The following is a 27,893-nucleotide window of genomic DNA, read 5'->3' on the forward strand; positions in this document are numbered from 1 at the left end:
ATCAAATTCCGTCCGTTTCATCGCTATGGCCACATTCCTGAAGAAAAGAGTTTCTTTGCCTTTGCACTCAAAGTAAACGACGCCACAGTTATTCGGAATGCTATCTCTGAATGAAGAACGCCATAGGATGCGCCAGAAGCAGAATCGTGAAGGGGGAGAAGGTAGAGTTTGTCGAAGGGAAATGAAGCAATTCCCCCTCTCAGGTCTCATCTTCCTCCCGCCTGCCACGCCGCTTCCTTCGTGCTATTCTTGTTTTCTCTGGATTGAAGAAGTCATCTTCAAAACTTATGGCTCTCTAAGCCCTGTTATTCTGTACGCCACGGGCTGATGCCGGCCCAGTGCCTACTTGCGGTGCCGCCTGGTGTACAACCGAGTTGGCTGCCCCATACTGTCGACCTGGCCGCTGTTGCGGCTGCTCTGAATTGCGTAGCAAGGCGTGACAGCCCCTCTGGAATCGATTCACTGCTGCCACTGGGCCCATGAGCGGACGACCAAAACTATTGCCCATTCCAGGGATCTCTGGTTTTGGAGCGAAGGCGGGATCGTCCATGAACCTGAAGAAGTCTTGACCCATCATCTCTTCTTGATAAGCGCCTCGATCGCGCAAAACATCAGCATGTCCAGGGAGAACATCTCGTCGCTGATGCATATGTCTTGGATATCGCCCTTCAGCAGCAGCAGCCGCTGATTGGTGGTCGTTACCAAACAATCTTTGTGCTACTAGTCGCTGAAGCCCCATTACTCCCTCGGCTTGGGCTTGCTCAAGAATGTTTCCCTGTGGTTGTAAAATAGCCCTCAGGTCCTCGTTGTTAGGGTTGTTATTCGGCCGGTGCTGATGTTGTCCTCTTCCCGCATGTGCTCGTGCGTCCAAGGCGTTTTGATGGGCAACACGCGCTGCGTCTGGAATAGGGGCTAGGAGGTGCCGTAGGTCAGCAGGTTGTGCGATCACGCCCTGGTAACCAGCGATTTGCGGTCCTTGTGGCGCGGCTTGCCTGGCAATCGGTGCCCGCTCGACAATCCTAGCAAGCCTGTTCCGTTTTCTGTTGTCAAAATGGTCCAATATGCGTCGTGGCGCTCGTTGTGCTGCATGCAAATGGTCTACTGCCTGCCGCGGTCGTGGTTGAGGTTGAGGTTGAGGTTGCGGTTGGCCACCAACATTCTGTTCTATCTGCACCTCTGGCCCTGGAGCGTTGGCTTGCCCAGGACGGACTGGTGCTGCATTTACTGGCCAATGTACGGGAGGACGACCACCCAGAAAATTAAGGGGGAAATGTCGACCGCCTCTGATCTCATTTTGATATCGGGGATCTCTCTCTTTCCGCTTCTTATCGTCTTCTTGGACCTTGTTCGAAACTTTGATGTCCAGTGCAGTGTTGTCCTGCACGCAACCAGTTAGCAGTTGGCAATACCTCTTTTGGTACTTGAAAAGCTATATGAGGAAGAACCGAAGGGGGCAACAGGCGCAATAGTCGCAGAAAACCCCTAGTTTGGGGTCAGCAGGACCCCTTGGAGCCACTGGACCCGTACAGGCATGATGCACCATCGCAGGCAAAGGGGTAGTTCAAATAGATGAGGTTAAGGAATTCTAGAAATTACCAGATCTGGGTTCTCTTGCGCGACCTTCTTTCTCATCTCCTCTTGGGCACGTTGAACTTCGGCTTCATGGCGCTCTTCTGTCGCGTCGAATAACGGGCATTGACCTTCTTTCCCACCACGTGTAGCATCGTTGAAGTGGTCATATCCCTTCACAGTCTGGCGACAGACATAGCACTGGATCGTCCGACATCGAGTGCATGTAATCTTGTTGCATCCATCCTGTTTGATGAACGGGTTCTTGCCTAAACTCTATCGTCAGTGTTGTTCGTCAGGGTCGAAGGTGTACTGTAAGATTCCTTACACGAATTGCACCGTCGTATCATGGCCTCGCTCATGGCCTCCTCAATGGTATGACGAGCCCCATGTCCTTCATCGGTTGCAGCTTCAGCGCATGTTTTGGGTATGTGTGTCACCTTGCGACATAAGCGGCAACTGACAATTTCGCAATCCGCACTCTCGCATCTAAATTCCTTGTTTTCTTCAACAGGGGGTATTCCATGGCGAAGGGGCAGAACGGGCAGGTCTCAAGGCTTTCTATACCTGCCATCTCAAGCATCGCTTGCTGTTCGATACGATCCAAGGCGACTTGTAACTTGCCGTCAAGAAATTTTTGCCTTTGTGGTACCGAGAAACCAGCCTCGCATCCGTCCATGGACATGCAAGTAAGCTGGTATTTTTGGTAGCCTATCTGAGTCTCTGCTTGTTTCCTCATGCAGGGTCTACAGAACGAATGAGCCTCCTCCCCATCGCACTGCACGACACGGTTTAGAGGTACGTCGTCAAGACAACAACCACATTCGGCCACCTGTCCGCTCGAAATGGCCCTGTCCCTGTTGGCGTTCTCCTCCGCTTCTGCAGCTGCCTTCGAATTTTGCTCTTCCCGAATACGTCTGGCGGCCACAAACTCTTTCAGCGCCGCCCTCTCGCCGGCTGAGAGGTCCTCACGGAGCGTTTGGTCGATGTTTAGCCGGTTATATCTGGGGTCTAATTTTGTTGACGACTTTTTCTCGGTCCATAGAGGAGCTGCAGCGTCCCAATTTCGCGCTGCTTCGTCCATAATCGTGTAGACTTGAAAGACGGAAGATCCATGGCGGGCAAGTAGGTTTTTTATCGTATTCTTGGGCACCTTAGGATAGTCCTGCGAGATCAGCGTCACAGCCAACTCCTTGTACAGAGGTGTAGTTATGATACGGCTGTACTCTGGGTCATGCAATTTTGCTCTGATCGCTGCACTTTCCTCGATTGCGGGAGACATGGTTTCTCCACGCTTCCGTTTCTTAGTGTTCTCGCGCTTTGGATACGGTGTGCCAGTCTCTTGTTGATCAACAATCAAGGCGACAATGAGTCCGGCATTGTAATTATGCTCATCGGCAAGTCCTGCCAGATGAATTGGGCAGATGTCTTCAAAGACACTGCAAACGTGGGATAGACATGTTTGCTTCTGCTGCATCGAAGGTTGATTGGGTTGCCCGGAAACATCGTCTGACTCAGATCCGTCGAGATCGATCACCTCTGCTGAGGAAAGCAGCTCATCATAGGAGTCGCTCATATCTGCGATGCTTGTGGCTCCGTTTTGTTAAGCTCTTTTAGGCGCCACACGGGTCCCACGATCCCCGTGTCTGGGACGCGAACAGAAGGGTACGACACCAAGCAGCCTCCACGGATATGTCTGTTCCAGAATCGTTAGCTCACAGCAGAAAAGTCATGTAATAGAGATCAGTGAACAGAAGCAGGTGAGCATGGACATAGTGATTATAGAAGCTGGAACCGCCGCGTCTGGTGGCCAGGTTGGGACCAATGCATCCCCAAATTGGCCAAGCCTTTGTGCCAAGCTGTACCGTCGCCAAAACATGGTGAAAGCTCCAAAGCACAAAGTTGGGAGACCCAGAATATGACGCGCCAGACCAATTGAGTCGTCTCGGATATGGCTTGCGCATTACCTGGTTGTAATGGGGGAAGAAGAAGAAAAAGGCAGTGGAAGGTTTGAGCAAGTCTTAGGTCTAGGGTCGCAGTGGGCTGGATTGAACCACGGCTGCTTCTCAAAACCTAAAGGAGCCGCATTGGCCGGTCTGGGTTCGTTTGTCCTTGTCGATGGAGCGAGGGAGATTATAAGTACGGTAAGTTGTGAAGACGGCGGGGGAGATTCAATCATGTAGGGCAGACACCTGGATATGCCGGGCGCATAGAGCGCCTGAGCAGCGTTGGGCAAATTGGACTTACCAAGGTCAGAAAAGTCGATGGTGATTGCTGTGCAAGTCGTCACACTCGTTCTCGCAATGGTTGGTGCGAATGCAGCAGGTGACTGTGCATCGGATCGGCCTGAGTGTGTCGAGTTGCCGGAGAAGAATCGAGATGAGGTTGACAAAAGAGGGACGAATGATTCGGTGCGCTGAATGAATTGTGTGGTGTTTTGCTGTCGGAGGCCCAAAGACAAGCCGTGGAGTGAATACCCACGAAATGTGCCCAAAGGAAGGGAAGCGGGGAGACAGCAAGGTTGCTTGCTGGCAGTGCTTTGCGTCTTCTCTTAGGAGTCAGGTGGAAACGTCCGTCCAGTCGATGAAAGAACGAAGAACGGGACCAAGCAAGGAGCAACTTTGGAGGCCTGAGGCGGATGCAGATGTGGTTGTCTTTCCCTCGGAGCAGTAGGCAGTAGTAGTAGTGATAGTCGTGGCAGTTGTGTTATTGTTATTGTTGTTGTTGAAGGAACAAACTTCCAATGCGGGAAGCAGGAAATCGCAGGCTCCCAAAACCGAATGTCGCTGGGCCATACATTCACTACTTTCCTTTTGCGACAGGTAAAAGTGAAGACGACCCGCCGAGCGAGCCTCCACTCGTCGAATTGAATCTAAGTTTCTTACTTGATGTACACGAGCATGTTACATAGACCTTACCCCAGTGACAAAACATACGTTAACAGGGCCATCCGCCAATGCCATAGCTAATTCTGCTTACCTATTATGCTCAGTAAAGACGGGGCTTCCACCGCGGACCGCCCAACGTTTTATAGTCTATCCAGCCGTCCTGAGGAAACAATTGATGGGCACCGTATATTGGCAGCATGCCTACGTTATTTCGTTTCTATACTCGGACAAGAGTCTCCAGCGCCAGCTTCTGCCCCCCGCAGGCTAAGTTGCTATGTATGTACTACTGAGTTCCCCAGACCAGAACCAATCCGGTTGACTCCTCTCCAACTTAGACTAGATTTTGACTAACTGTATGTGGCTATATAATTGGCCATCGTCCCCATTCCAGACCAGCTCTCCGCAACGAGAGCCATGAGAAGTCATCTGTGATCCATCACCCATCATTTGTAGCGCGCAGATTGGGCCACTATAGTTCATCATTATTACCAGATGTACCTAATACTCTTCAACACATCCCGCCAGCACCTTGTAGATAACGCCCTCATTAGTTCTCAATCCAGCAGAACCGTGGACTGTCTGTGATTGTCGTTCCTAATTTCGACACTACGACGACGGCCATTTCCTTAGGAAAAAAAACCCTAAAAATAGACGTTGCCCAAGAAGAAACATAACATAATCCCAAGCGCTAGCCGGCGGCTCCACGACCGAAAAAGCAGCCCGTCTAAGGCAAGTACCTGCCCAGTCAGTCATTTTGTTCAGTTCCAGCAATATTTCTCGTTGGCAACCCATTCGACGCGCTCTCCTTCCTCTTCCCCATACCACATCATGCTAGGGATGCTGTCGACATGTCTTTCGACGATTTCCGACTGCAGTCCGCTGGCCTCGATGAGCGCCGAGATGGTCGCCGTCGGGTTCCACAGGTCGATCTTGCCCAAGTTCCAGTCCCTCGCGTACTCGTGAGCCTTGCCCATAACCCCGGCGAATGAGGCGGCAAGGTCCTCGGCGGGGGTTGACTCGTCCTCGATCACCAGCCGGAGAATGTATAGCTTGTTCTTGGACGTGTCTTGCGGGTTCTCGCCGAAGTTCCTGGTCCACAGCACCCAGACACGTCGTCCGTCGGGGCCGGCTACGGCGCCTTTGGTCTCCGTGCAACCACGCTCCTTGAAGATAGCTCGCGCAATCACATCGTCTCGGTAGAGATGCCAACGCATGATGTCGTAGTCGGGGGCGAAACAGAACCTCGTCTTCCCATCGCTCCGGGGCTCCGCAAGTTTCCGTCTCATGAGCTTCTCGTCCAAGTCGCAGAACGCTTCCAGGTTGTTGTTGGTGATGGTTCTAGCATGGCGTGCCGCTTCCATGTCGCCTGTCGATGCGTCTCTAGGAATGGCAAAGCTCACGTGCAGGCTAGGATAGGCTGGCCACCCCTTCTTGGCATAGAATTGCTTCCCAATGTCGCTCCACAAAGCACTGGCTATGGGCTTCTGCTGCAGACATCCAGGGGGCTCAGCGCCATTCCGCAGCGTCTTCCCAAGCTCTCTCAGCATGCGGGCACCGTATCGGTTGCCCCTGAGTGCAGGATCTGTGAAGACGCTCCCTACCCCGTAGACGATTCCCTCTTTGACTTGGCCAGCAGCATCCCCGACGAGGACCCGCTTGCGGAGGGTCTCGCAGCTTGAAAGCACGGTCCGCTTGGACCCCTCCGGAGTCGATTCCGTTGTCAGAACCCAATGCTGCATGCCTCCGTCCCTGGACAGCGGCACTGTCTCCATATAAGGTTCTCTGCGGAGATAATCCTCCTCAGAGAGGGCGCCCTTCCACTCCTTTGAGTTCAGCTGCCATGTAGCAAGTTTTTCGTCCTGGGTTGGATGCGTAAGAACCAAGTCTGGCGACTCGGCGTCAGGGAGGCCAGTCTGAGGAAGAGATCCCATTGTAGAATGCGTATTGGATGTTGAGAAATGTCACGTTTCGGTATTTTCAGAGCCAGACAGCGATACTAGCGGATTGATCAATCTGGAGGCTTGGATAAGGATACTAGAGGTTGTGGGTATATCTAGGTAGGGATGTAGTAGCAATCTGTAGGTAAACAATCTGGCGGAATTCGAAGTGAGACTGAGGTGTTCAAGGAATGATGTTGGCGTGGGTGAAAGTGGGTTCTTGATTCCCTTTTTTAGTCTTCTGCTCGGGAATTGTCCCAGTCGTGACTAATGGAATGGAATAGACGTAGGGAAGCGCAGTTAGCGATCGACCAGAAACAGCGGTGCTCGGCATAACAAGGCCACGGAAGACCTCGACGACGGAACGGCTACAAGACGGACCACGGAATTGAACCAGGGTTCCCGGGTCTCAGTTGCAAGTGATACCGTGATCGAGGAGGTCGAGCGTGCAGATTGATTGCTACAACTAGACTAGATAGACCCTCCTTGAATCATACCTCGCTCCCTTATCTCCATCCCTCGAGAATTGAAGCCTTTAGTCCTGGTGCCTGGGTAGCAATTGGCGGCATTGTCTTCATTCTACCATCAAGACCTATCACTGAGTCCGGGTCATATGAACACGCCTAGCCTGTGAAGGTGATGGGATTAGTGTATATTGGCTCGTCAGCCTCTAACCCAATTATGCAACCTCTACGTAGGGTATCGTCTTTTTGACAAAGAGAAATGCAATCCATCAGCCTCAGTTCCAAGGTTCGTGAAGGTTGTTGGCTGGTTTGGATGGACTAGGTTAGGATGGAATGCAGCGTGGGGCCGATGCCAACCGCCCAGATCCTCGTCGGGCAGATCCCTCTGAAAGCCGAGGTCACGATCCCTGGCTTCTCTACTCACGCGCGGAACCAGGCATCAGCACGGTTGGTTTCCACCAGGTCAAGTGATAAGGCAGGCTGCAAGGTCGAAGTCTACTTCACGCTATGCAAAGTTGCGGCTTGACTAAGGGTCGAATTGTCCATCATCTAATCCTACGATAGTAGCTTTCGTTCTGCGGGAGAACAGAAATCTTTCTAGCATTTCCATACCCTTTTTCATATCTGGCACAGAGGACATCTAGTAGGTAGAGCAGACTAGTTCTTGTCCATCCTTAGTGTCCGTGGCCATCGTCCTCTTCGCCTCGCTGTTCCGGGTCCAGCTTAATCAGAGTATCTATCCTCATGATGGCAATGCAAGCTTCGACCGCACTCTTGAGCTGTCGGATCTTGCTGATGCTGGGCTCCAATACGCCTGCCTTGATCTCGTCCACCGCCTTGCCCTTTGTCAAGTCCAAACCGTAGTTTTTGTAGCCCTTCATGCGAGCAGTTGTCTTCTCGTCCTGTGTCGCATCGCCTTCTTGCGTCCGTTGGGAAATAGCGTGCCTCGATCGCAACTGCGCCACGAGTTCACTGGCGTCCTTGGCCGCGTTGACAGCCAATGTCTTAGGAATCACCAAAAGAGCCTGTGCGAACTCGCCAATAGCCAGCTGCTCTCTTGATCCAACAGTGCCGGCGTACTCTTCCAAGTAGATGTGGAGGGCGGTCTCAACGGCGCCACCACCGGGTACGATGCTTCCACTTTCCAGAGTTCGCTTAACAGCGCAAAGGGAATCGTGTACCGAGCGCTCCATTTCGTCCAAAGTAAAGTCGTTGGGACCACGAAGCAGGATAGATGCCGACGAGTGTGTCTTGGTACCCTTGACCATGATGCATTCGTCGTCGGAGATTCGCTCCTGTACAACCTCCTCGGCAGTACCAAGGTACGAGGGCTCAAACTTCTCGTCGCCGTTCAGATCGGAGAGGGTGCTAAGCAGAGTCGCGCCGGTGGCCTTGGCAATTCGTCTCAAATCCTCCTTCTTGCATCGTCGAACAGCCATCGCGCCTCGCTCGATGAAAAGCTTCAATACCATGTCGTCAATACCCTTGGTCGTAAGAACCACATTGGCGCCGGCCTTGAGAATCATCTCGACTCTGTCGATGACCATGCCAGACTCGCGGGCTCGGATCTGTTCCAGTTGTTGCGGGTCGTCAATGGTAATCTGAACGCCCAGCTTCATACGCTCCTTCTGTAAGTTCATGTCCAAACATGCAATCTTGGCATCTGTTATCCGCGTGTTCATCGCCTGGGAAGCCACGGTGCAGTTCAAGGCATAACCCTTGACTAACACGGACTCGAGGGAGCTCTTTCCGTGTGCCTTGAGAATGTTGACGGCCTTGACAGGGTATTTAACTTCATTTCTGTTGTTGGAGGTTCGGACGGCTTGCATGGCGTCGACGACCATCTGAGCAAAGAAATCCGAGTCGGCACCAATGATCTTGCTGGACATGGACGTCTTGGCAATGCTGAGCAAGGATTCCTTCTCCAGCTGCTCGACCTTTATGCTGATGTTTTCGTTCATGTACTTGATTGCTTCACGCATAGCCAATCGGTAGCCTGTGATGATAGTCGTGGGGTGAATCTTGTTCTTCATGAGCTCGTTGCCCCGGCGCAAGAGCTCGGCGGCGATCAGAACCACAGATGTTGTGCCGTCTCCGACCTCCTTATCCTGCTGGTGGGCCAAGTCGACGAGAATCTTGCCAGCCGGGTGTTCGACATCTAGTAAGCTGAGAATCGTCGCACCGTCGTTGGTCACTGTCACGTCCTGTACATAAATGTCAGCGCTTGCATCTCCACGTGAAGCAGTCGGCGGGTACTGACACCAATGTCGTCCACCATCATCTTGTCCAGACCGCTAGGGCCGAAGGAGCTCTTGACAACATTTGATATAGCTTGGGTGGCCAGGACTGCGAAAGAATCTATTAGAACACATTCCTGCACAACGAAATCAGAGTCCTACCATTCTGATCTCTAATATCGGCGCCAGAGATTTTCTGGCCTCCTAAGAACAGAGTCCCGTTACCGGGCTGCTCGAACATTGAAGCCATGTTGTCTTGTCAGGTCGGACTCGAGCTCTTCTTGGTGCGTGGGCGGGAAGAACAGGTGGAAGACGAAAAGCGAGGGGATTAGAAGAATTACGGTAGTCGGTTCAGGCTGTGTCGTGTTGCAGCCAGGTAGTTAGCCTAGCTTATCGTCGTTGCTGCAGGTGTTCGGGCTGCTAGAGCTTCAATAATTTTGTTTAGGGCGGAGTCGTGATTGATCCGGGCCGCTTCTGTACCTGTTAATTGCACAAATGGGATGGAATTGGATTTATCCAGTACATGCCCCTCCATACCTTGTGCTGGACCCCTCCTTTCCCTGCGATAGGAGCACCACACTGGACGACTATTGAAAACGCGGGGCTGCTTCGATAAATTTCCCAGGCACGCACTGCCTCCCCTGCTTTGCGACAGCTACCTGACCGATTGGGCAAGTGACTCAGGCGGCCAGCGGTCTAATAAATCGTAAACACAGTCCCTTATCGTGTCATTCTTCACACACACACACAGTCGTGTTTACATCTTGCCAAAGACCATTCTGTTTGTCTAATCTTAACGGCAATCCTTTCCCTCCCCCATTGCAATCATGGCGGACGCAGCTGCACCTGCCGAGCAGTCGAAGAGCGCGATGAAGAAGGCCGAGAAGGAAGCGAAGAAGGCGGCCGAGAAGGCTGCCAAGGCAGCGAAGCAAGCGACTATGCCTGTGGTTGGCGGTAAAAAGACGGACGATATCATTGGTATTACCGTGTCCAAGGCGGATAACTTCCCCCAATGGTACCAGGAGGTTGTGCTGAAGGCCGAAATGATCGAGTACTATACTGAGATCTCGGGTTTTTTCATCATGCGCCCAGCCACCATGTACATCTGGAATGTTATCCGCAAGTGGTTCACTGCGGAAATTGAGGCTCTGGGTGTCGACGAGACCAACTTCCCCATGTTCTTGTCAGCGAAGTCACTCGAGAAGGAGAAGGATCACGTCGAGGGTTTTGCTCCCGAGCTGGCATGGGTCACCAAGGCGTAAGTTGCTTCCACTTCCAATCACAAGCCATTTCTCGGCCCAATCCGCTAACATGTCAATCAATAGCGGTGACAAGAACCTGGAGGTTCCCGTCGCGGTTCGTCCTACATCCGAAGCTGTCATGTACCCTTACTACTCCAAGTGGATCCGCTCCCACCGCGACCTTCCCTTCAGACTGAACCAATGGAACTCGGTCGTCAGATGGGAAGCGAAGCAGACCACGCCTTTCCTCCGAGCTCGCGAATTCCTCTGGCAAGAGGGCCACACTGCACACTTGACTGAGAAGCTTGCTGGAGAAGAGGTTCTTCAAATCCTCGAGCTATACGCCCGCATCTACGAAGAAATCCTAGCCGTCCCTGTGGTGCGTGGCAAGAAGACTGAGAACGAGAAGTTTGCTGGTGGATACTACACGACAACGGTCGAAGGATACATTCCTTCCAATGGCCGTGGTATTCAGGGCGCCACATCCCACTGCTTGGGTCAGAACTTCAGTAAGATGTTTGACATCACCGTGGAGGATCCCGCAGAGAAGGGCAAGCATATCAATGTGTGGCAGAATTCCTGGGGTCTCTCCACCCGTGTGATCGGTGTCATGGTCATGATCCACGGTGATGATAAGGGCTTAGTTCTCCCTCCGCGAATCGCCAAAATCCAGGTCATCATTGTTCCAGTCGGTATCACGAAGAGCACCACGGAGGAGGCTAAGGCAGCTCACGCCACTCAAATCGCAGATATCAAGAAGACTCTTCTGTCTGCTGGTGTACGGACAGACGAGGATCAAAGGGAAGGCTACACCCCTGCGTGGAAGTTCAACGATTGGGAACTCAAGGGTGTCCCTCTCCGTATCGAGTTCGGTCCTAAGGATGCTGCCAAGGACGTCGTCAGTTATGCTCGCCGCGACACGGGCGAGAAGGGCACCATTCCCATTGCCGAGATCAACACAAAGGTCCCAGAGCTCCTAGAGACCATCCAGAAGGACCTTTACACAAAGGCCAAAGCTTCTTTTGACGAACACCGCGTTGTTGTTGAGGATTGGGAGAAGGTCATCCCTGCCCTGGATGCCAAGAACGTCGTCCTCATCCCCTTTTGCCAGGGAGAGAAGTGCGAGGATAAGATCAAGGATCTTACAACCACCAAACACGACGAGAGCCCAGACGCTTCGGTTCCCCAGGCACCTTCTATGGGCATGAAGAGTCTGTGCATTCCTTTCGAGCAGCCGAAGGAGCTGGCCGAAGGCACAAAGTGCCTCAACCCAGAGTGCGAGGCTACTGCCAAGAGCTATACCATGTTCGGCCGCAGCTACTAGTCGCTATAAAATCGACTCTTTTCCCATCATGCAATGTCGTCACGGTCTAAGCGCAAGGATGATATAGGCTGAATTATGGTAGTTCTGCCTGGACTTGGCGAAGTGGGATATCAAAGGAAAATGGATGACTCAGAACTACCATTTACGTGCTGCCGATTTGACTCGAAGAGTAAAAAGAGAAGGAAAAAAGAATTAAATTGCATCTAGAGCTCTGGAGAGTAGATAGTAGTATAAATGCTATTTACATCTAGGCCACAACAACCATGTCTTATCAACAGATTTCTGCTGGAACAATCCAAGACAGAAGCCAACATAATCATCCCACATCATCAGCATCACACCGAAAGTTTTTCACGAGACTAATGTTATATAGCGACAGCTATAGTATCATGCACCGCCGCATCACATAAATAGGCAAAAGGGTCACTGGATGTTGAGGTTAAAAGCTTGTATTGTCATAATCTGGCGTAATGATACTCTGCTAGTAAGCGCGAAAGTCATCAATGTAGGTTTCCCTTTCATCTCATAGGAGGTATGCATCCTTTTCCGTCAAGGGTTTTCTACCCAACTCTGCTCTCGCAACCCTTTTACTCCTCCGCTCATGTCATTTACTTTCCTTGTGGGTATATATGCAGGTAAGTTGGATATTTAAACGCCAAGGGCAGAGTTGAAGGCGTTGGCAGCAGCCTGGCCCGAAGCCGCGTTGGCGGCCTGAGCAGCCTGGTTGCAGGTGCTGACGGTGGCGGCGCTGGCCTTGCACTTGGAGCCGAGCTGCTGGCAGATGAACTGGGTGATGATGGCGGGCTTCTGGGCGGAGCCGTGGGCGAAGTCCTTGGTGTTGACGGGCACGAAGGCGGACTCGCCCTTGCGGTCGGCCAGGTTCGACGAGAACTGGATGGCGGGCGAGCCGCACGAGCCGGTGTCGAGCTTGCCGCCGTTGGCCTGGCGGCGCTTCTTGCCGCCGTTGGCCGACACGCACTGCTGCTGCTGGGCGTCGCAGTCGGCCACCTTGATAGAGTTGTCCTTGCCGCCGTTGACGGCGTTGGCACAGGCGTTCTTCTGCACGTCGCAGGCGCGCTGGGCGGCGGCACCCAGGTTCACGAATTGGGAGCCGTTCACACCAAAAGGTTTCGACGAGGCCGAATCGGATGTGATGGGGATAGGGGCAGCGCCAGTGGAGCCGCTGAACTTGTTCAGGTTGGTGGCAGTCGCAGCGTTGCCGTTGCCAGCGTTGTTGTTGTTGTTGTTGTTGTTGTTGTTGTTGTTGTTACCAGCATTGTTGTTGTTCTTGTTGCCGGCGTTGGCATTGCCAGACTGCTTAGCTCCCGCAGCGCGAGTAGCAGAGGCGGTAGCCGAAGCGACAGCGCTGGCGCTAGCACTTGCCTTGTTGTTGTTTCCAGCGTTGTTGGTCGAGTTACCGACAGCGGCACCTCCGTTGGCGACGGCGGACTGGATCTCAGCCTCGGTGACGTCGGGGACCAGAAGACCCTTGGTGTTAATGCAGCCCTTGGGGTCGATATCGTCGCAGGTGTTACCGGCGCCGGTTGTGTCACCGACCTTGCCAGGGGCGAAGGTGCCCGACTGGATGGCCAGGGCCGGGTCGGCACCGATGGAGCTCAGCTGCGTCGCCAGGGTGAGGGCGATCTGCTTGTTGAGCTCGGCGGCGCCGTCCGAGGCCGGGTCCTGGTGCTGCTGGAGCGCAGCAACCTCGGGGTTCTTGGCTGTCTCGGACTTGCAGAGGACCGAGGCCAGGCCGACGGAGCCGGTGTTACGCTCGAGGGCGCGGAAGATCAGCGCGTTGGCCATGCCGTCGACGTCGTTGGCGGCCTTGGCGTTGGTGAAGGCCTGGTCGGCGATGCGCTGCTGGAGGCAGTCGAGGTCCTTGACGTTGCCAGCACCCTCGGCTGCGGCCTTGTTTCCAAGGAGAGAGAAGACGGGGTCCTGGATGTTGTCAGGGTTGTCGAGCTTCAGCGAAGTAGCCACGACGTTGAGGATGTTGTCGTGCGAGTGCTCCTGGGGGACCTCGCGGCGGGACAACTGGCGGTTGAGAGCCTGGAGGACGGCGTCGGGGCGGGCAGTAGCCACGCCCAGCATGACAGCCATCGCAGCAGTTGATTCGAACTTCATCTTGTCGGATGTAGATGTAGGTAGATGTGTAAAGATTGTAGTGGGATTACGTTTGTGAAGCTAAGGCCCGGCCTAGAGAAGGGAAGTCGAACGAGAGCACGAATACTAAAGAGTGTATATGGAAGGTAAAACAAGAGTAGTTCACAGAACTAGTAGAGAAAAGAATGTCGCAATCAGAGAAGGGCAGGCACTTGTCGTTGGATGAAGATAGAAAGAGCCTCTTCTGCTGAGTCGGCGAGCAACACTGCCTATATATACACATCCGATGCGTGAGCCCGAAGCCTGCCACCCATCCGTGATTGTTCTGGCTCGGATGCTACCACCATCCATGTGGACAGGGTACTCAGTCGACCCGCTCAGATGTCACCTTTCAGGGTGCTGTGTGTCCCTGATGCACGGGCTGGTAACGGTCTCGATCAAGCAGATCATCATCTCTGGGAAGCGAGCCAACGCCATGGCACCATGACACCATGCTGCATGGCAGGGACGTGCTCCACGAACTGCTGTGGGTAAAGTGGGCGCTTCCTCGGCAGAAGGCGCTGCCGGACGACGTGAGAGCCGCACGGAGAGGAGTCTCTGGCGTGCATTACACGTGCAGCCGTTTATGGGCAATCAAGAATAGATCTGCCCCTGGCTTTCCAGACTTGGCCCATACACCGGCGGCTGGTGGGTTAGGCAGAAGCAAGCGTCGCTGGGCGGCTGGGACGTTTCATGGCCATGGCGGAAATGCCAAGGTGCCAGGAAAACGTCAATGACAGACTAGTTCAGTTATCTGGCTGATGGCCGACAAGAGCTGCCTGGATGACAGCTTGATAGATGGCGTTTACAGGCACTGACTTTGACTTTGATAGTCGACGGCCCGCACCCCCAAGAAAACAAATCTGATGAAGTTCGGCATGGATGGGAACTCAATATTTCAGACGAGACGCCCACGCCCGAAGTGGTGCGCCGCGCGCATGGGGCAGTTGGTAGGGGTGATGATGCTTAAAAGTTGGCTTACCTTGCCTCATAAGATTAACGCAAGCTCAGCCGATTAGAATCATGAGATGGGGGGTGAGATGGAGATGAGACGAAACAGAATGGGGCTGGTGCGTACGTAGACGGCAGGAAAAAGTCAGAGAGTCGCGACCCAGAACGTTTCACTTGAGCCGCAACCACTTGAACCTGGCAAGTTGGGAGGCTCCGGAGCCAAGCTTTTTCCCATCTGCAGTGCTGATTGGTTGTGTGTGGGGTGTTCGCGGGGGGGCTGCCACCTAAACGTTAAGTACCTTAAGCCTAATCTTTAGTGGCCAGTGGGGGGCTGGCAGGGGTTTGGGGGCGTGGCCAAGATGCAAGATGGATACATTCCTCGACAGCAACGGTTTTCAACGTCTGCCCGTGCTGCGTGCCGTCTCTCTGGGCTGCTGGGCTCTACTATCAACTGCTCTCCCAATCACATATGGACTCCCCAAGATTAATAAGGCCACCCTTCGTCAAGAGTTCGGTTCGGATCTCTTCATGCCGCAAACGCTAGTTGATCGAGTGGCTTTCATTCATCCCCGAGTCCCTTGGCTGACGAGAGCACCGCACCCCCCACGTACGCACAATACTTCAATACCACAGGACCAAAAGACGTAGAGAGTGGGTTAGATGAACGATTGAGCAAGCATGTACTGACTGGTGTTTCGTTGCGACATGAGACGAGAAAGCCGCACACAAAACACACTCGGGGGCGAGCGACTGCAGGCATCTTCCCGAACGGCAATCATACGGCCTAGGCAATACTTGCCGCCTGTTGCCATCCCGCCTGTTCCCCTTCTCTGACAGACAGCTTTCATCCGCCAAAACATGGAGCGACACCTGACATATTTCATTTGCCCTGCCGGTACACTCCATGCATACCCCTAGACGACTATATCCATGGCTTTCTTTTTCCCAGAACAGGGTGTGGTATCGAGGGCAACCTAAGTCAAATAGCGGCCCGTATGCCGGTTGGCATCAACAGAAAGCACATACAAAAAGGCATGACAATCAAAACGTTTCATCCAATGTGCAGTTACATTCCGCGAAAATCGCAAATCGCCGGGCACTTGCTCACGCAAATCATCGATCAACTCTGAAGCACATGGCACTCTCAGGGGCTACCCACCGATCTGTCTGTTTGTCGCTCCCTACAATGCACAAGGCAGTACATAAGTACATATCTAGATACCTATGATTCCATATTTCATTGGGGCGTCAGATCATGACAATCAGACCAGGAATATCAGGCCAGGGCAGAATGCGTCATATCTATGAATGGATACCCTTTGGAGATTTTTTAGCATTGATTACGAACCAGGTCAAGAAATGGCGAAGGTAGAAGAATCAAACATCCTCGGCATCACCTGCCAGACTCGACATATTTTGACTTCAATCCCGGGATTTCGAGGCTGGAAGAACGAACAATGCTATAAACTTGGGAGTTTCAATGTCTCGTGTCCCCTTTATGGATCATCTATGTAGGCAATAGGTTTTAGTATGAGGGTGACATTTGAAATGTTCTTAAAAAAACTCTATAGGTATCAGAACAGAGTCATTCATATGATTGAGTATTGTTGATCCGCCAGGTTCGACGAGTGCAAAACTTGTTCGGCTGCTGCTATGTTGGAAGGGGAATAACCATGAAGTGGATTGGCCATACTGCAGTACGGATTGCCATTCCCGTATATCCGCTGATGGTTCTCTTCACAATGATATTCGCATGATCACTCAGTCATCAGGTGAGGGCCCAATGCAGCCGCACTCAATGGCAGAGTCTGTAAATCGTTTCGAGGTGCCTCATCGCAACTCTGATCGAGCCGTCTCGTTTCGGAAGGCCTATTATTACGTTGGTGATGGGCATGCTATTTAGTCTCTTATACCTAGTACATGCCATCCTAGCACTTGGCTAATCTCAACACGAATTCTTCAAATTTTGCGAACACATATACAATGAGTGCGGCACAAACAACCGCCTTACTGTCCGCGATGGGACAGAGAGACACAGCAGCTCAAATCTGGACGGGTTTGATTTTGTACAGGGTTAGCGGAGGCTGATAACGTCTAAGAAAAGTCCGAGAATGTCGAGGTTTCCCCCATCGCATCAAGTCTATAGCTGGGAAGCGGACAATGGAGAGAGCTTGCCATATCCCTTCTTTTTGGCAGTCTATTATTTGTACATATGATCCACGCTTAACCGATGATCAGCTTGTCCTCCTCGGGGAACTCGTACACGGGAACCTCCAGGTTCAGAGGGGCGGGCCCCTTCCTTATGCGTCCGGAGATATCGTAGTGAGAACCGTGGCAGGGGCAGAACCAACCGCCAAAGTCACCAGCCTCGCCGATGGGCACACATCCTAAATGTGTGCAGACACCTATTCAACATCAAGAATGGTTAGCTTCAATCCTGCTAATCATTGGTGGCCTCGGAAGGAAATATATTTGCCGCGTGTCGGGTTAGGGAGATCAGTCGGGCCCAACTGCGTTGCACAAATTGCCGGGTTGACATCATCTCGGCAATGCGTAACTTCGTGTTTTTGACGTGTATCCCCTTGAAAATGCGCAAATCGTCCCGAGAAAGTTGGGATATGACATACCCAGCATAACCAGCCACTCAGGCTTCTGAACACGGTCCTCGTCGGCCTCGGGGTCTCGCAGAGACTTGACGTCGATCTTGTTGGCCTCATCGATCTCGCCCTGAGTACGGTGTCGGATGAAGACGGGCTTGCCTCTCCACTTGATAATGACGTTCTTGCCCTCGGGGATGGCGTTGAGGTCGACCTCGACCTTGGCCATAGCCAGGACATCGGCGGATGCGGACATGTTCTTCAGAAACTCTGCGATTGGGTGGCAAGGGTTAGCAATCCATTGGCAATCAGACATAGCCGGTTGATGAGCCGTAATTCCAGTACTCCCACATGCGGTCGTGATCGTGTGCTGGCATCGGCTCAATGGCTCCGGGTTGCGGCCCGAAGGGTCCCTCTCATCACTCACCTTGAACGGTGGACTTGGCACCGGCAGCGGTGATGGCGCCCATGGCACCGACCATGAAGTACGAGACAAGGTTGTTGGAGCCGATGGAGTTCTTGGTCATGTAGCTGCCCCAGTCGGGGATCTTGGAGGCGCGGCTTTCGCCCTTGAAGGGGCTGCTGTAGCTGCCGCCATCACGGAGAGAGCTGGAGGTGGAAAGAGCGCGGACGGAGCGGAGGGTGGCGGTCTTGGAAGCCTCTCGCGCGAGGGCGCGCGATGCGATGGTCAAAGGCGCCATGACGATGGGAGGTAGGATGTGGATTCAATTGGGAGGTTGAAATTGGTCGGTCGTCCGGAGAGAATCAATCGGGTGAGAGCTGCGTTCCTGCTTGAGGTCTTTTCCAAATTTCTGGGGACGATTACCGAAACGGAACAAGCTCGGCCTGAGTGGCCTCATACAAATGACGGCCTGGTCTGTGCAGCTGCCAAATTGCGACTTGCTGATTGGTCGATGCAGCTTGGTGATGGCCTCGCAGCTGGCTGCCATCTGGCTGCCGACTGCTTAGATAAGCGAAGCATCATTCCATGACTTGCACTGCGGTCACATCTGAGGAAGTTCAGATCATCTATGAAGTGCAGTAAGTTGTCAGGCGAAATACAGAAATCTTATGAAGCCTCATCTCGCTCCTCAGTGTAAGCGCTTGAGCTCCTCGACCAAGTTCCTCATGCTTTCAACATCCGGGCCCAGGCCCTCCACGAGCTTTTCCTGTATCTCTTCATCCGCGTCCAGGAACCGTTCAATGAGCTCCCCGTCTATGTACCTGTATGGCTCCGTCTCTTCCCGCTGCTCATTTCTAAAGGAGCGGAACCCGTTAAACTCCAAGTCGCCCACCGTTTCGATGCTCGCTATTAAGTTGTTTTGCAGACGACGTAGCAGGTCTAGCGTGCTGTCCGTCATGGTGCCGAATAAATAAATGCCACCCTCGACCTAATAGTTCATTGTGTTAGTGAGGATTTCGGAAGCAAATTATAGGCAAGTTGCATACCGTGCCAAGGAACGCTCGTGGTACGACAATGGCGTTCTCGCTCGCGTCGACCGTCACTTTTCTGATTTTGTTGACCATGTCCCCTAAATTGAACTCGCTGGTAACTTTCATACTCTTCTTGTCCTCCTCTGTCACACCTGATGAATCTCGGCGAAGGACCATTAAGTTGCCCTGTGCATCCGACTCCAGCCACGATTCTCCCTCGATATGGCATATTGACGTGGCCCACGAAGCCTGGTAATGCCTGCCCAACTCCTCCAATTTTGCCGGCTCATCATCAATTGGCGGCGTGAATTTGACAAGACTCATCGACTTCATCAGATCAGCCACAGCAATGGTGTCTCCCTCAATGGCGAGATCGACGGGGTAAGTGGAGGGTCGGTAGGAAGCCACGCGATCAATCTTGGCGTATGTTGTTGATATCTCATTATATCGATAGACGACCACGGTCTTGGCGAGTGCCGCCACGACATAGTCGCCTATGACACCGAAACACCTGCACGCACCCTTGACGCCGCGTTGCGTAACCACATAGGGGTTACGGTCGCTATCGATGCCCACGACGAGTATCCGCCCCCTGAAGTCGTCTTGCGAACCGGGATTGGGAAGAACATCGCTGAGGTAGCTTGTGCCAACAAGGAATCGCTCCACCTTGTTTCCATAAGAATCTGTGAGTTCAGCGCGGAATACGGCCTCCACCATTTCTGGCCCCGAGGAACCTTCAAGCAGCAAATCGTTGCCAATCTTACCGAAAATCACCTCGTCAACGAGCCGAAAAGAACTGGTGATAATCTCCTCGTTATTGACCACTTCCCTCTTCACACATCCCAGTCCGAAGGCCCGCTCATTTCGAGAATAGGCTATTCTCCTTACAGTTTGTTCCATTGGCAGCGTCTCCACGTGAGTCCGACGCTCATCATCGATGAGTGCAAGCTTCAGTGTCTTTTCGCTTGCCAAAGCGATGCAGTCCGGGAACGCCTCGGTGTCAAAAGGACATACACACGTTGCATCCTGTGCGGTTACGGCCGAGTAGATGATGCGGCCATGAGAAGCATAAATCAGGCTAGAGTGCTCACTCGTAGAGAAGACATTGTAAACACCGTTGGGCTTCGGAAGAAGTTGCAGGCGTGCGTGCCTGGTGCCAAGGACAATGCTTTTACGGCCCGACAGCGCGAAGTCTGATCGTGAAACATTAAACGTGAATACGAACCCGTCCTCCATAGCGACAAACAAGCTGGGCCCAGACAACTCAGGTGGCAAAACCTGAGCAAGCACAATATCACGCGGAACTGATGTCAAGTCGTCCTGTTTCCTTAGTGACTCGCTATGCAACGGCTGGAGGGTGCTCAGGTCCATGATGGATATTGTCCCCGATTTCCAGAATCCTACCACACCGATGTGCGGATACTGAGGCGGCAGGTGTATACAGGCAACCTGCTCCTTTTCTCCAAGATCGTTGTGTTCTGTGCGAATGAGGTCATGTTCTATTTTGAGCGATAGCAAACTGTTACCATTGACTGACAAGACGATCCAGTCATTGTTGGCAGATGCATTAGTGATGGTCTGGCCAGCTGCAGGACTCCAGCTGGAGATGGCAACGCCGCCCTCGACATCAATAAGACGCGCGATGCTGGGAGTGACTTGGATCAGGCGACCGTCAGAAAGGTTCTGAGCTACCAGGGTTTGCTCGTTTAGCGATGTACCCTTGAACTCCTCGACTTCTTCAATATCCCCAGTGGGGCTGAACGTGAATGCTCTTGTCTCTGTGAGAAACGATACCAGTAACGCATCGTACTTGGGTGAAACGCCGGTCTTTATGGGAAATAAGGACCGTATGTTGTCCATATCAGCCAGGATACCAACGTCTTCGAGTCCGACTCCACTCCGAACACTCCTTAAGCTGCCGTCTTTGTGGACGCCACTGCCAGCAACGATCCTGGCTTGCCCAGATGAGTACTCGTTTACTGTCTGCCCTTCGCCCTCACGGTTGCCCATATCCATGATAGTGAAGTCCAATATCGGGGAGATATTAGTCAGCTCCTGGACTAGCTCAAGAGCATAATCATGCGGGCTGACCCTGAACAGTTGGGAGTTTCCGTAGTGCGAAGCGACAAAAAGCAAATCGTCTCCCAAGTAGACCAAACTGTTTGCTCGTGACGTAGTCCCGACCTTCTTCATCTCCAGGCCAGTCACGACGGCGCCGTTTTCTAGTTGAATCTCCAGTAACCACATGGTCCCATAATCGTCTCCAATAAAGTAATGCGAGACATCGTATGCAGCCCAGGCGACGAAGATGGATGACTCAACGAGCGCAGTTTCGACCGTCTTCTTGGCGGCATCATCGTAATAGAGCAGCCGGGTCTCCCCCACGACAATAAAGCCGCCCAGCTGGGCGCGTGCTTGTTGAGCGTTCCGGACGATGTAGCGCTTGTGCTTCTCTTCCCCCCGGCCGACAGGTATCAGCATGGCCGCGCCAGGGTCCTGCACTTCGAATTTGTCTATCTGGTCTTTGGTCTCGAAGCTCGATACCTGTGTATTTTTGTCGTCGGAGTAGACGCGGTACGTGACGAGTTGGGCGTCTGGATTGTCGGTCCGGGTCTGGTACAAGAAGGCAACCTTGGGCTGGCCTGTTTCTACGTGCAGAAACGTGGCGGACCTTATGAACAGCTCCTTGATGCGAACTTTTTCTTGCCAGTCTACATCTAGCCTCTTGCTCTTCATGTGGTACAAGCGGGCCACGTTCAAGACTCCTTCCCATAGCAACATTACCATGAATTGGCCCGTCGGATCGACAATGCACTGGTCTTGGCTCTGCGAATCCCTCATGTGCTTCTCCTCTATATCGTAGAATTGTGTGTAGAGGTTGAGCCCCTGGGTCTTGTCGTCCCATCCGAGGTTGAAGTAGTGGAAGCGGTCCGTCCCAATGAAGAGTTGATCGTTGATGGCATCCCGTGGCCGCAACCGCTGCAGCATCGTGATGGTGCCATTGACGACCTTGGAGTCAACCTCGACCAGCAGGCCTGTTTCGCGGTCGATTTTCCAGAACTCGAGTCGGTTCGCTTTGCTTTTTAGGGGAAACACACAGTGGTCAGCTTTCCACGTTCGTGACCCGGTCATTTGCTAGAGGATACGAGATTTTCCGGGGAAGACACATGAACCTACCCAAGCACCAAACAGTCATCCTCATCGTCCGGATACAACGAAGCGTGCAGCGCATGGCGCACGCTATGTGGCCGGTGAATCGGCACTACGTAGGCCATGATGTTGCAGCATGGATCATGGCTCTACTGCAAGGGGAATGCGAGGCCGGTGAAAGCAAGTCCGCTGGGAGAGGATTGCAGATGGGTGGCACGGTAGGTCTCGTCGCTGCGTTTGCAGAAGACCTAATCAATCGATGCGCCCCTCCAACGCTTTTGGTAAGTGACAAATCAAATCCCCCAAAGGAGCTGAGGGCGGCGGCAGGGCGGGCAGATTGGAGCTTCGATGGATGTTCTATGATGACATGGCCGTTAGCGAAAGAGACCGGGGGTTTGGTTGTATCGAATGTTAACCCCGACAGTGGATGCAGCTAAAATAAACCGTGCCTCTTCAGCAGCTTCCATCCATCCATCCATGCTCCCTGCCCGCGCCTCTAGATGCTACATATGTATACACACTGCCCGATACGTACACACACTCGCTATGTGCTATACCCCTGTACTTAATTGGAAAGAACATATCAGGAATTTACTGTTCTTTGTCCGTGAATCCCAGGGTCCTAGAGGTGGCTCTCCGTCGGCTGGAAAACAGTAGACGAAGCAATCAAAGCAGGGAAGATCTAAAGCGTGTGCATCCCACCACCTGCTGGCTGGCCAGGACATACACAGTCCAGCAGGCACAGCACCACTCTTGCTCAACTAGTGTCTCATGTTTCTCTCCATCGCATGGATGGACAGTTTGCCCCGCCATGGCCCATCACATCCCAGACACCGACTTCTTGCCTGCTACCCTATTCCTCTTACCTAGAATTACCCGCATTGCCAGTTCCTGGCTCGTGTTGTGTGTGACTTATGAAAGGGGGTTAAACAGGAGAGGTGGATTGGATGGACGATCGGCCGCCACAAGCATATATACATCACCACAAACAGTAGCATGCCTGTCGCTGCTGCTGCAGTTCTGAAGAAGAGAACATCCCACAACGAAGCAAGCCACCTGCCCAAAGCATAAACAAGTAACCTCCTTTACTATTCCTGTATACACGCATATACTATATACGACAACATGCAACATACACATAAAGTCTCCCGAACGCCAGCGGAGATCCTCTCCATACCCTCAACGCCCACAGAGGACACCTTCAAGGAGCTGGGCGAAGAAGAAAACGAGGAGGATGAGCGTTGGACCCCGCTGCAGCTCGCCAGCAAGGACGGAGACCTGGCCCTAGTTGAGAGGCTGCTTTCTCAAGAGGACGGAGCGGCGGACGTGAACGCTCCGCCTGCCGGTTACTACGGCAACACGGCCCTGCAGGCGGCGTGCCTCTTCGGGCACGAAGCCGTGGTCCGCAGGCTGGTGTCGGCCGGCGCCGACGTCAACGCGCCCGGCGGAAACAACGGGCGGCGGAACGCGCTCCAGCAGGCGTGCCGCTCGGGCAACGCCGCCATCGTCTCGTACCTGCTGGCCGAGTGCAGCGCCGACGTCAACGCCCCCGCGCTGCGCTACCACGGCCGCACGGCCCTGCAGGTGGCCGCCGAGGCCGGGGAGCCCAAGATCGTCGAGCTCCTGCTGGGCGCCGGGGCCGACGTGAACGCGAAGCCGGCGGGCACGGCGGGCCGCACGGCGCTACAGGCGGCGGCGTCGGTGGGCGACCTGGAGATCGTGAAGCTGCTGCTGCTGCCGCAGCACGGGGCCGATGTCAATGCGCTGCCGAGCCGACACAAGGGCATGACGGCGCTCCAGGCGGCTTGCTCCATAGGCGATGAGGAGATTGTCAAGGTGTTGATTGATGCCGGGGCGGACGTCAATGCGCAGGGGAGCTCTTTCAAGGGGGCCGGGCGTTGCATGCGGCTGCTCAAAAGGGGCATATCAACATACTAGAGATGCTACTCAAGGCAGACGCCGATATCGATGCTACAGCGGGGTGGGGAGGCCAGACCGCATTGCAAACAGCTGCAGCCAACGGCCAAGAAGATGCTTTGCAATACCTGCGAAAGTCAGGGGCGACTGGGCCTATTGCTGGAGGTGTCTTGCTATTTGACTAAGTAGAACACTCAACCTGTTAGCAACTGTCATCCATGAATTAGTTCTCAGCGTGATGACACTTGATTGTGTTAACCCCAGCAGTGATCATTCCTATCATGGGTAATATGCTTGCTACGATTGAAGCTCAATAGATGTCTATCTTGGTTTCATTATCTAACCACCGAGTCTGGCTACAGACCATGCTTTACTCCACCTCTCCATGCGAGCATGGGAAGTGGCTAGCCAAAACCGATGATGGGGTATGCATATTTTACCAGCGACGCAGCCAATCTCAAGCTCAAGAACTTTGTTTGTCTGCGGGACTGTGCTCCGTGCGGCCATGAAGGAGTCTTGTGAGGCTACAACCTACGTAGTCAACTTCGTTATGACGATGCATTCATGCCCTCAAAGGGGCCTGTCCACCCAGGCAACGTGATACTGCCGGTGTATACTATAGGTACCCATTGTCTCAACGCGGCGCAATAGCGCTGCCTCTTCCGTTGCCCCGTTCAGGATACGACAGCAGTCAGCTTTTGCTTCTCCTCGTCGGTCAACATCTCAAACCAGGTATGAAAGTCGGGCGATTGCGCCACGCGTCGGAAGAAGTCGGTCAAGAACCGATTAGTCTCATCGTCCTGGTGGCGGGTCATACTAGAAGCCTCCAGGTAGCTCATGAGATCGTTCTTGGTACTTCCAAGATTCAGGTCTACTGTGTCAGGCTCGTCCTCCCAGCCATCCTCATCCTCCTCTTCCTCGTCGGCGAATTTGGCGGCGGCGGCGGCAGCGGCCGAAGACGCGTTCTGCGCACCGGAGGCCGAAGTAAGCTCCTCAACCAAGATCTTGATGATTTTGAGCGTAGCAGGCACAATCGTGTACTGGTCTGGGTCTACTACATAATGAGTATATGTGCCAAGGGGACTAGAAGATTGACTTACTCTCTTTCGCCCTCGAGCGCGTCATGATTCTATCGCTGACAGGGATAATCAAATCGCCCCTGACCATAGTCTGGGCTAGGCGAGGGTCGTTTAATTCGTAAAGCTTCGACAGCGCGATGACACTAATAAGGCGTCGTGATTAGTTCCGACGCTTTAGTGGACAACTGATTCTCATCGACTTACTTTTGGCGAATCTCATCGAAGCCAGCGAATATGACCGAGTTCTCGAGCCATTTGGCGAGCACGACCTGAAGGCCGGGCTGTCCATTACCATGCCTGTCAGGAATCTGCAACTGGCTGAGGAACTCAACAACAGCGTCTGCCCTTTCCATCGATAGTCGTGCAAAGACCAAGATGAGTGACTGGATGAAGGACGCTGCCTCTGCTGTCGCGAGTCGTGTTGCAACTGCTTTAAGAAGAGGATCCAGATATTCGCCAAGTCTCTCCGGCCCAGCCTTCTCCACGAGCTCTGCTGCCAGACCACCGACTTCACTAGCAGCCTGGTCCTCTATCTCTGGCTTCAGAAGTCGATCTATGATTCGGAGGCAGATCTCGACACCAGTGGTACCATTCTCGTCTTGGTAATTGAAGACTTGGTGGTGGCCATGCTGGAGAAGATACTTGACTGACTCGGAACCCGGCCTCAGGACTTCCCCTTCAATGCTTTCCATCAACAGACGGGTCAATTTGGGTAGCGTGGCTGCTACGAAGCCTGGGGGAAGGGGCTCGGAGCCATATTGTGTCAGGGCGGCCATTAGTTCCGCAGCAAACTGCGATGTATGTTAGCAGATGCCTATAAATATATTAGGACGCGGACGTACTGTTACAAGAGGGTCATCCGAAGTGACATTAGCAGCGTCAAATGTGGACGTCAACGAAGGCAGAACCTTCTGGCATAGCAATTGGTAAAGGTGTGGGTCTGCCATGGTCTGCACGATGTCCTCAAACGTCTCACAGATCATCATGGTGACCTGGAAATTGTTGGCGCCATGCTTCGCGATTTGGAAAAGTAGGTCTAGAGCCGGCACTTCGTTGGAGAGGGCGACACGTTTGTCAATATTAATGGCAGCCCGCAACGTCTCAGCCAAGCTTATCAGGAGATCGTCGGCTTCCTCGAGGGTCGTCATATCCTTGTTCGTTATCCACTGACCAATGGCCTGGACGACCTGAGATTGGCCATTCGGTTGAACAGCGCCTCCTGTAACAAATCCTTCCAAGGCTCGGATGCAGGCAACTTGGACAATCTCCGTCTCATCCGGGGCGTTTATCGCCGTTAGCACGCGGTCGAGGAAACCAGCAGCCACCCCGTGGCATCTAATGAGCATTCCAGCGACAAGGAAGCCCCGAGCGCGTAGCAGTGGTTCGTCGCGGCGGTTGATGCAGTAATCTACCAATTCGAGATAGGCTTGAACAATCTCGACTGGCACCTCTTTGCCGCAGTCTAGGAAGTCGCTAACGAGCATGTTGAGCAAGAACAAGGACGCTTCTTGGGTTCTCCATGAGGGTGAATCGGTTGCAAACACGGTCTTGGTGTGAGCGAACAGACCCTCGAAAACCCCATTTTTTAGCCACTCGCCCAGCTTGCACAAGAGATCGCCACAGGCAGTTCGAGGCGTGTAGTTAGCGCTGACAGACCACTCCTCGGCGAGGTAAAGAGAAACGTCGATGTCCCACAATTCCTCCTCCTCGGAAGTGATCCTAGCATAGGAGGTGGCGAGCTTCATGACATCGAGAACCCAAGGGGTCTCATGAGCGGTGGGGTGGGCCTTGAGTCTTTCCTCGAGTAAACTTTGCACGGGCTTCGCTTTCAGACAGCCGTTGAGGAAATCGAGCTCTTCCAGGACGAGGAAGTCCAAAGTGTATGGGAGGCCATCCGCGTCTTCCAAGCGCCCCTGGGCAATCCCATTGGTGACGTAGAGTTGCTCGTATGGCGCAGAGAGCAGTAAGAGTTCTGCCCAAGCCGCCTCAAAGAATAGAGGCGTCTGCGGGAGCAGCAAGTTGGGGAACACGCTCTTGACCTTTAGTAGGCACCTTACGACCTGGAGCTTCAACGCGATAATGCCGTTCCATTCCTCGGGCTGGCTATCGAAATCGGCGTCCGGATGTTGGGGCAGCGACATCTTCATGGTCTGTAAAAAAGAAAGGGAACCATCCTGCTAGGGCCAGCTCGGCAAAGGCCTTGACCTCTTGCGGGTGGTCTTCCTTCACCTGGTCCATCAGGTCAAAGCACCCCCGGAAGACGGAGACGGCCAGGGCTCGAAGGATTGGCTTGCGATCACTCTCACCCACGGCGACGTCGTACACGACCTTAACGATGTCCTGGGCCATGCTGAAGAACTGGTCGTCGCTCAAGCTCTCATCGACAAGGTCGCAAAGGATTTTCAGCGCGCCGTGTAAATGGCTCTCGTCGCCCGAGGTAATGCAGCCGAAGAGCGTGGGCAGAAGAGCGGGCCATCTCTCGGGGAAGTCAACATTGGCGATCCTGCCAACGGCGAAGCTGGCTGCTGCCTTTATCTTGCGCTCCGAGTTGAGGGCGAGCTCGAGGAGAATTGGTCGGATCTGGTCCTTGGCGGCGTCGGAAATGGGAATGACGTGGCCATCGTCGCTCTCCCACTCCAATTTCTCTCGGTGAACAGGCGCAGAGTAGATATGGCTTGTTGGCGAATCTCGACGCTGATAGACGTGTGACTCGCGATGTTGACGAGAGACAGCGGGTAGGCAGGGTTCGTCTGGGCTTGCTTCAGGTCGAGCTCGGCTTGCTTGCGCGGCCCCTCGGCGGCGAGCTGGGTGTTGGCCAGGACCTGGACGAGCTGGTCTTCCATCGTGACCATTCGTGTGCTCGTAGGGTCAAAATTGAATAGAGTCTTCTCGAAGGATACGGTCCAAAAAGCAACGGGTGGAAAGTCGTCGAGTCAAGAGTTGAGTTCAAGGTATTGGCC

At 53.4% G+C, this 27,893-nt stretch overlaps 9 protein-coding genes across 9 annotated transcripts; 2 read left to right on the plus strand and 7 right to left on the minus strand.

Annotated features, from left to right (window-relative positions):
* Positions 1–295: 295 nt before the first annotated feature.
* Positions 296–3,145, minus strand: PG998_003497 (uncharacterized protein; the record flags this gene model as incomplete). The annotated part of the gene is made up of 4 exons (XM_066870315.1): positions 296–1,378; positions 1,597–1,838; positions 1,898–1,978; positions 2,137–3,145. The coding sequence occupies 4 exons, from the start codon at positions 3,143–3,145 to the stop codon at positions 296–298; spliced, it is 2,415 nt and encodes an 804-aa protein (XP_066734065.1).
* Positions 3,146–5,215: 2,070 nt separating this feature from the next.
* On the minus strand, positions 5,216–6,388 carry PG998_003498 (uncharacterized protein; the record flags this gene model as incomplete). Its single annotated transcript, XM_066870316.1, has 1 exon — positions 5,216–6,388. One exon carries the CDS (start codon positions 6,386–6,388, stop codon positions 5,216–5,218), a length of 1,173 nt encoding a protein of 390 aa, XP_066734066.1.
* A 1,144-nt stretch (positions 6,389–7,532) lies between these two features.
* Positions 7,533–9,345, minus strand: PG998_003499 (T-complex protein 1 subunit alpha; the record flags this gene model as incomplete). The annotated part of the gene is made up of 3 exons (XM_066870317.1): positions 7,533–9,062; positions 9,119–9,204; positions 9,258–9,345. 3 exons carry the CDS (start codon positions 9,343–9,345, stop codon positions 7,533–7,535), a joined length of 1,704 nt encoding a protein of 567 aa, XP_066734067.1.
* A 577-nt stretch (positions 9,346–9,922) lies between these two features.
* PG998_003500 (uncharacterized protein) lies at positions 9,923–11,660 on the plus strand (the record flags this gene model as incomplete). The annotated part of the gene is made up of 2 exons (XM_066870318.1): positions 9,923–10,353; positions 10,421–11,660. 2 exons carry the CDS (start codon positions 9,923–9,925, stop codon positions 11,658–11,660), a joined length of 1,671 nt encoding a protein of 556 aa, XP_066734068.1.
* Positions 11,661–12,308: 648 nt separating this feature from the next.
* PG998_003501 (uncharacterized protein) lies at positions 12,309–13,787 on the minus strand (the record flags this gene model as incomplete). The annotated part of the gene is made up of 1 exon (XM_066870319.1): positions 12,309–13,787. One exon carries the CDS (start codon positions 13,785–13,787, stop codon positions 12,309–12,311), a length of 1,479 nt encoding a protein of 492 aa, XP_066734069.1.
* A 3,192-nt stretch (positions 13,788–16,979) lies between these two features.
* Positions 16,980–18,054, minus strand: PG998_003502 (uncharacterized protein; the record flags this gene model as incomplete). Its single annotated transcript, XM_066870320.1, has 3 exons — positions 16,980–17,161; positions 17,384–17,623; positions 17,781–18,054. The coding sequence occupies 3 exons, from the start codon at positions 18,052–18,054 to the stop codon at positions 16,980–16,982; spliced, it is 696 nt and encodes a 231-aa protein (XP_066734070.1).
* A 390-nt stretch (positions 18,055–18,444) lies between these two features.
* PG998_003503 (CPSF A subunit region) lies at positions 18,445–22,062 on the minus strand (the record flags this gene model as incomplete). The annotated part of the gene is made up of 3 exons (XM_066870321.1): positions 18,445–18,744; positions 18,803–21,866; positions 21,965–22,062. 3 exons carry the CDS (start codon positions 22,060–22,062, stop codon positions 18,445–18,447), a joined length of 3,462 nt encoding a protein of 1,153 aa, XP_066734071.1.
* A 1,000-nt stretch (positions 22,063–23,062) lies between these two features.
* On the plus strand, positions 23,063–24,039 carry PG998_003504 (ankyrin repeat-containing protein; the record flags this gene model as incomplete). Its single annotated transcript, XM_066870322.1, has 2 exons — positions 23,063–23,797; positions 23,890–24,039. 2 exons carry the CDS (start codon positions 23,063–23,065, stop codon positions 24,037–24,039), a joined length of 885 nt encoding a protein of 294 aa, XP_066734072.1.
* Positions 24,040–24,528: 489 nt separating this feature from the next.
* PG998_003505 (importin-beta domain-containing protein) lies at positions 24,529–27,776 on the minus strand (the record flags this gene model as incomplete). Its single annotated transcript, XM_066870323.1, has 6 exons — positions 24,529–24,908; positions 24,955–25,076; positions 25,138–25,724; positions 25,776–27,083; positions 27,139–27,607; positions 27,637–27,776. The coding sequence occupies 6 exons, from the start codon at positions 27,774–27,776 to the stop codon at positions 24,529–24,531; spliced, it is 3,006 nt and encodes a 1,001-aa protein (XP_066734073.1).
* Between the last annotated feature and the right edge of the window lie 117 nt (positions 27,777–27,893).

The sequence above is a fragment of the Apiospora kogelbergensis genome (genome assembly GCF_038363985.1).
Source record: "Apiospora kogelbergensis strain CBS 113332 chromosome Unknown utg000002l_segment0_segment0, whole genome shotgun sequence".
NCBI classification, from domain to species: Eukaryota; Fungi; Ascomycota; class Sordariomycetes; order Amphisphaeriales; family Apiosporaceae; genus Apiospora; species Apiospora kogelbergensis.